At 45.3% G+C, this 7,601-nt stretch overlaps 1 protein-coding gene across 1 annotated transcript; it reads right to left on the bottom strand.

Moving 5' to 3' along the window:
- Positions 1–601: 601 nt before the first annotated feature.
- On the bottom strand, positions 602–4,868 carry LOC127760088 (TPR repeat-containing thioredoxin TTL1-like). Its single transcript, XM_052284298.1, has 7 exons — positions 3,720–4,868; positions 2,931–3,132; positions 2,673–2,857; positions 2,250–2,583; positions 1,935–2,139; positions 1,623–1,729; positions 602–1,531 (listed from the first exon to the last, which is right to left on the bottom strand). The coding sequence occupies exons 1-7, from the start codon at positions 4,601–4,603 to the stop codon at positions 1,370–1,372; spliced, it is 2,079 nt and encodes a 692-aa protein (XP_052140258.1). The 5' UTR covers positions 4,604–4,868; the 3' UTR covers positions 602–1,369.
- Positions 4,869–7,601: the final 2,733 nt, after the last annotated feature.

Genomic DNA, 7,601 nt, shown 5'->3' with positions numbered 1-7,601 from the left:
CTAGGGTTTGTCTTTTTTTTTTTTTTTTGAGTTTTTTTTTAGACTGAGGGAGTACTATATAGAGAGAGAGAGAGAGGGGGGAGGTAAATGTAATGGTAGGAGAGGTGGTAGTAGCAGTAGGAGTATTTTCAAGGCAATGAATGAGCCAACAACCCCATTCAAAAGAGGGGCCAGCTCTCTGCCAGGCTAGGAGGGACTTGGCCCTGGGGCCCAAATCATTACCAGCTGGGGCCCCACCCCACAGATCTGACCACCACAAAAGAGAGAAAAATAGCCATAAATAAGGAAAAAGAATCTTGAGAGAGGATGAGAGAGAGAGAGGAGGCACAAAGAGGAAAAGGTCTTGTTTCTCTCACTCCCAAGCACATTGGGAGATGTGACAGACAAGTGTCACTCCCAGCTACCACCACACTCCCAGAACCAAATCTAGTTCCAAAAATGAAAAAAAAAACAGATGCTGGTTATAACTGATAACACAACACAATCAGCAGCTGTGCTACTAATGCTCACCCCAGGTGCAGAGATTGACATCACCATCATCATTATCATCATCATCACAACCACAAAGGAGAGCAAGGCAAAAAATTCCAAAAGAGGAAGATAAAAAGAATGTTGGATTGTTTTATTCATGGAAATGGTAGCATTATGTATCAGCACCACAAACCAGCAGCAGAAGCAGCAAAATGACACCAATCTTTCTTTTAACACCAACCCCTAAACCCATCCTGCACCAATTAACAAGCTCTCTTGATTCGCTAAAATGACAGCTAGCCTCTCCTGTACTAACCTCCTCCAACCTCCAAAATTTTTTTGATACCACCATTTCTCCAGGGAAGCAATCCTTCAATTGGATTTCTGATGTTTTTGCTATATGGTATTTACATGTAATGAAAATCTCAACCATCATCCCTCTCTAACTCCCTCTCCCCCTCCCTCCTCTCCTCTATGATAATATGCTACTAATCTAAACAACATTACAAACTTGCCCTTCTTGAGAAGCAGGGTTGGCTGGTTCTATTGGACTATAAGGTAAAGCAAAATGTATCAAATACAAGAGGTGAAAGAGCCCAGAAGGTGAAAGAATTGAATGGGGTCGGCATATGAACGGTAAAAAAGGAGTAACAACAGATGGGGAATGGAATGGGGGGCAAGGGGGGAAAATTGGGGAGGCTCTTCCACATATACCAATTTTAGCTCATTATGCTCATGCTCGTCGGGGAAATTATTGTGCAGCTGGTGAAATGAGGTGGGACTGGTGGAGGCTGACAACATCATCTCAAGTTTTGACAGTAAAAGGCTATAGGGGGGAAAGGGGAGCACTATGCATCAATGAAATCGGGAAATCGGGGTTTTCGGTACCAGCTGCTTCTCAAGAACTAGATACGGCATAGTGCCTTACTGAGTAGCGCAGAACATGCAAGCTTGGGCAGATCATTTCCTTCACCTTCACCCCATCTTTGTATATCTTGAATGTTGGGACTATCCGCACGTTCTCCGCCTTCGCGACCATAGGGCTATCTTCAACATTTACCTGTTGTTTTGCACACACAATGCAGATTTGTTAGTGTCATTTATAAGCACTTGTTGGATGTATTTGATTGGAGACATGTCAAGTGTCTCACCTTTAGGAAATTCAGCGAGGGGCATTCGCTGCAAAGGGAGTTCACCGAAGGTGTAATTTGTGTGCACTGCTGATTCATGATTGACATGAAGTAAACAACAGACACCCCTGAAGATATAGCAAATTGTTCAATAGTCAGTCAATTGCAAAATAGGCAAGTCTGGTATGATAAACCTAGTAAAACACATATGTTTCAAGAATATAAAGAAGGCAGTATTTCGGATTGTTCAGGATGCTACCAGAGCAGCACCAATGAGTTAATTTCAGGGTATGAGATCAAGGGAAAAAAAAGAACTAGTAGAGAATAACACACCTGGTGATCCTATGGCAGCACGGAGTTGTTCTACACTGGTTACCATCTCAACCTCTCCTCCAAATTTCATATTCGATACATTCTCACCACGAGTTGTCTTCAATGCAACTTGAGCATGGAACAGTGCTTCTGCAACCTCTGTATCAGCAGGAAGCTCTTTACGAAGCACCTCATAGTCCCGCACACAATCAGCCCAACGCTCGAGCTAAATAATAGTTAACAAGGTCAACATAATGTACATAGAGTGGAAACAATATCCAATTACTCAATTCCACTATCAAAAATAAACATTTAATGCATATGATTGCTGCTTACCTTGGCATAGGATGAAGCTCGCCTTAAAAGCGCCTTTGTGTAATTAGGTTGTATTCTTAATGCTTCGTTACAGTCATCAACAGCCTTTTCCCACCGCTCTAGCTTCCCCCAGCATGCTGCTCGATTGCAATAGAGCACTGGATTTGAGGGCTCATATTTGAGCCCTTCACTATATGCTATAGATGCATCAGAAAACTTGGCAGCTTTATAGAGCTCATTTCCTTGGGCTCGAGCCTTTGCAACTAATTTGACATTATTTAGAATCATTCCAACTTCCGCATTTCCAGGATCAATAAATCTAGCATTCTCAGCTGCCTCCACAGCAGCATCAAACCTGTAGAATACAGAATAACAAATTCATGCTAATCTATTTTAACCGCAATGTGGAAAATTGAGCATTATTCTAGGGTTAGAGAATCACACCTTCCCAATGCCATGTCGACTTGGGCTCGGACAATAGAGACATATGACTCAGCTAGCATGCCTGACGGGTTGGCTCCCATCCGATACAGCAACACGATGTCCAATTTCAGCAAACTTGCAAGAGTCGAGTCAGCCTCCTCCAACTTGTGGAGACGGAGAAGTGCTTCTGACCTTATCGCAAGAAGCTGCACAGAAGAGCAAACTCAGTGTGAATTGCTACAAACCAACAATTCCTTGCAACCTTATGCTTGACATTACCAGCCGAGAGGAGTCAGCTCCAGCAGCAATGGCAGCATCAGCTTCCCTCAGCGCGCTCTTCCAATCCCCGACTTTCCTGGCATCTATGCTTCTTCCCTGATGCATCTCCACCTCCTGCAGCTTCTCCCACTCCGAAGGATCAGATTGATGGAGATGCCCAGCCTGCGTTAAGTGCCTCCTCGCCTTGCTAATCATCCCCAACCTGAGACAATGCAAGGTCCGATCGGTTTAATCTACAATTCTAGCAAAAATTACATCACACCGGTTGTTCCAACTGTAAAATCAGACATCTTGCGAGTCAGAACAAAACTAGGACAAAATTTTCAGCTTTGTGTGGCCTACATCCAATGCACCTAAAGAAAGCTTACAAAATACAGCTAAGCAAACGCTCCCCTTTCATCAGCAATGTGTGATGGGGAACCACTTTAACAGCACATTTACTTCATGGCCAACACAAGCTTGTAGCTTTCGACAACCACAAATCAAACCAATCAATTGTTGCGTAAGCAAAAAGATGGAATTCTTAATCATCCTATCATCAAGCGTAAAAAAAAAAAAAGAAATTAACCAACAGTGACGATCAAGCATGCCGCACAAAGCAGCAGCAATCCTAAATCGAAATCAGATTAGCTTAAGGAAAAAGGAAAGACGCTAGATTTATGTTGCTCTCGCTCGCGGAAAAAAAGAGCTTAGCATCCACATCCAAGAAAGCAACAGCACCATGCACGAAGAAGTCGGAGGAAATCGGAAGCAAGAAAGAAGCAATGCGGGAGGAGGAGGAGAGCTCACCGGAGGCAGAGGCCGGCGAGGCGGCTGTGGGCGCGGCCGTTGGCCGGATCGAGGCGGACGGCCTCCTCGCAGTCGCGGAGCGCGTCGGCGAGGCGGCCGAGGCCGGCGAGCGCGGCGGCGCGGTTCCCGCGGCACGCGGCGCTCTCGGGGCAGAGGGCCACGGCGCGGTCGTAGTGCCGCAGCGCCTCGGCGTGCTTGCCCTTCTTGTACCACTCGTTGCCCAGGCGGGTCACATCCTGGAGGCTCCCGCTGCTCGCCGACGACGCCGCCGGGAAGGTCGCCGGAGATCTCGGAGCGTGTCCAAGAAACGACGAGGAGTCAATGCTGCTCCTCGCGGGGGCCATGCCGCCGCCGCCGCGCATGATGCTCCCGTGGCCGTAGTTGCCGGTGCCGGATCCGAGCACGTCCGGGCGGGAGCGCGGCGGGGGCGGCGCGGCCGCCGCGACGGGGACGCGCCCGGACGGGCAGATGTTACCTGCGGGGAGCGCATTAGTCATCGGCGAGCTCGCCGTGCTCCCGCGGTCCCCGCCGCCGCCGCCGCTCCCGCCGCTGCTCCCACCGGAGAATATCAACGGGCCAGATCCGCACCGCCGGTGCCCGGGCAGCCGCGGGGGCGTGCTCTCCGCCGTCAGCTCGCCGGAGTGGCTCCTCCCGCCCGCCAGCGCCAGCGCCCCGGCATTCGACGGCGCCGGCGACTTCGCCGACCCGGACGACGACGACGACGACGTCGCCACGCTCGCCCGCGCCCGCAGCGGGGACACCGGCGAGCCAAGATCGGCGAACACGTCCGCCTTCGCGTCCGGCTTGTCCCGCACCGCGCCGCCGCCGCCGCCGTCCAGCGCCAGCGCCGCCGCGCGCACCCGTATCCGGTCCGCCTCCGACATCGCCGGATCTCCCGCTCTCCGCCTCAGCAATGCCGCCACCTACACCCCTCAAATCCTCCTCCTCCTCCAATCCCGAGCAAGCAAGCAGGCATAGAACCACACCCCCCCAAGAACAGCACAGCTTTTGCCCCCACCTTGTGCGCGCCCGCGGCGAGATGAACCACCACCACCACCCAGCAAGAACTGCGAGCAATAAATCGCCGAGCAAAAGCGCGAGCGGATTCCCCGTGAGGAGGAGAAATGGAGGATAGCGTCAAGGGAAGAGAAGGGGGGGGGGGGGGGGGGGGGGGGGGAGAAGAGAGGAGAAGAGAAGGAAGAAGAAAGGGGAGGAGGGGGAAGCAGGGGGGAGAAATAGCAGTGGGTGGGGGGACTTGGGGAGGGGCTAACCTGGAATTATGGAAGAAATCCAGGGGGCAGAGTGCAAAATATGTTGTGTGGTTATTTGGGTCATCTCTGGTGTGGGTTTTGTGGTTTTTGGTCTCTAGTGTCATTGGAGTTTAGGGTTTTTCTGGTTTCCTTCTTCCGTTTTTGGGTTTTTAGGTGCTGGAGTTTCATTTGTTCCTTGTTATGTAAAAACTTTTAAGCTGGGTTTGAGTGGCTCCTAGTAGTTTTTTTTTCTTTATAGTTGTTTATTTAGACGAAAGGGTATAGTTGTTTGTTTGGAAAAAAAAAGGGTTAGTTTCATGTTGTTTTCGTAACGTCGGCGTTTTTATTTTATCGTGAGTAATGGATTTTCTCAGATAAGTATAAGCCACGTCATTATTCGAGTATCTTTACAGCTATGTTCAACCATAATCATTAATTAGCGTTGTTTTTATTGAAAAATCACACGTGGCAACTAGTGTTCTACTGATGTCAAAGTCGGTCGTGCAGAAATCGACAAGCGTTGGCTCTTAAAAAGTCATGGTCAATGATGTTCTGGTCTTGTTTTGTAGTCGTGTTGTTGGTTGATATAGTGATAAGCTTTAAACACGTATGCGTATATCTTTTATTACATATGTCCTAAATTTTTCTATCCCTTATTATCATCACGACGTCTATATGAGTCAGTAAGCAAAATACGTGTAAAGAGATTATCTTTTTACATATATGCTCATTAACATTATCATGTGATCAGAAATTTTCCATCCTTAATTAATATCACAATGTCCGCGGGGATATAAAAGTTTGATCACATCAAAGAAGCTTTGAAAATTACGTATTAGATAATATGGCAATAAGCTTTCTACAAGCGTGCATATCTCTAGTTACATTGATTCCTTAATCTTCCATAACCTTTTAGGTAACACCATGACGTTTTAAAAAAAACATATTTCATCAACACAAAGGTTTCTTATACAATTTCTGAAATGGAGTGGCAATCTTCCAGTTACGCCCACGTTTAGATTTTACGTCCGCACGTATTAGGGTCTTTTTAACATAGTGCCAGCTACATTTTTACTTTTCTTGAGCTATAGTTCAGCCAAACAGTTTATGCTCTTCTCAAAAAGAGAGTGGAGATGGCTGAAACTCTCACAAAATGAATTAGAGATGTAGTGTTGTGTTTAGAACGCTCCACAATTTTACTTGAGACTCAACTTTAATCAGAGATATCTAAGTTATATGGGATATATAAATTTCATAATATGGTAACAAATACACAGTTCAATGATAACGAAGAAAAAACCAATCATGTTTTTCTTCTGTTTTCACTGTTCTTATGCAGGAAACAAATGTAAATATGCATTTATGAAATCTTCAAAAACGGATGCATATTGCATTTTCCGAGGCCATCAAAATTCATGAGAGAAAGAGAGAGAGGGAAGCATGGAGCTTGGTCCCGAAGCTTTCCAGCCTTCTCTCTCACACTGCATACGCAAGCATACCCTAAAAACCAGAGAATCTGCTTCCCAAAAACAGAGAGAGAAGGGATGAGAAGAGACAGCACACCATAGATTTCCAGTGGACGCCAAAATGACCGTTCTGCCCCCACAACAAACACTGTGCTTTTCGCTTTCATGTTCTTGCCAACCACGCACACCGGAACACATTCCTTCCTAACCGCTTCCTGTGTCTCAATGTTATCCTTGTATAAAACTAAATAAAAAGCTATGCACTATGTCATCATATGTAAATATATTTCTAAGTTCTGGTGAGAAACATCAACACAACATTCCTCATTATAACTGTATCACTATACAAAACAAAAAAAAATTGGTCTTCGCATGTAATTCAGTCTAAAATTATTATTATTTTCTTCAGCAGGCTTTTTGGGCTCCTTTGAAACAAAGTCCTGAAATATTATAGAAAATTTGCATATATAGTTCTTTGGATTAAAGGAATAGTTAAAAAAATCATATGAAATTCCTTTGTGTTGGGTCTAAACAGGAATATTTAACCATTTGCCATATTTAGATGTGGCAATTAACTTTTTGCCACTGGACCCATATGTTATAGACACATGTGGACCCATATGTCATTGAGATAGGGGTGGCAAATAGTTATTTGCCAAATCTAAAAGTGACAAATAGTTAAAACCCCCGTCAAAATATAGTTCATATCATCCTATCTATTTGTCCCATCAATCATCTCCTATTCTAGCTTCTCTCCATTTTATCCCCACTACTCACCCACTTACATTTCAATAAGAGATATTGCAGTCTTTTCTTTTTAAACTTTAATTTATACTAAACAGTATAGAATGATCAGTATTATAGGATGGGAGGGAGTGAGAATATTGTAGTCTAAACGTGCCCTCAATCCTAAGGGCATGTTAGATCTCAGGAGTTGTTTAGATTTCAACTTTTTTCTTCAAACTTTTAACTTTTCCATCACATCGAACTTTCATACATACACAAATTTTCAACTTTTTCATCACATCGTTCTAATTTCTTCAAACTTTCAATTTTGGCGTGGAACTAAACACAGCCTCACCCTAAAATTTTACACCATATCACGTTAAACGTTTAACACCTACATGAAGTATTAAATATAAGCTAAAAAATAACTAATTACGCAG

This window comes from Oryza glaberrima, chromosome 1 (assembly GCF_000147395.1).
Source record: "Oryza glaberrima chromosome 1, OglaRS2, whole genome shotgun sequence".
NCBI lineage: Eukaryota > Viridiplantae > Streptophyta > Magnoliopsida > Poales > Poaceae > Oryza > Oryza glaberrima.
Note: the sequence above shows the minus strand (reverse complement) of the source record. Positions and strands in the feature narration are given on the sequence as shown.

Coding starts and splice junctions, on each gene's coding strand:
- LOC127760088 (XM_052284298.1), bottom strand. CDS start 4,603: ATGTCGGAGGCGGACCGGATACGGGTGCGCGCGGCGGCGCTGGCGCTG. Junction 2,140..2,249: donor GAGCTTCATCCTATGCCAAG/GTAAGCAGCAAT, acceptor ACTATTATTTAG/CTCGAGCGTTGGGCTGATTG. Junction 1,532..1,622: donor CCTCGCTGAATTTCCTAAAG/GTGAGACACTTG, acceptor GCAAAACAACAG/GTAAATGTTGAAGATAGCCC.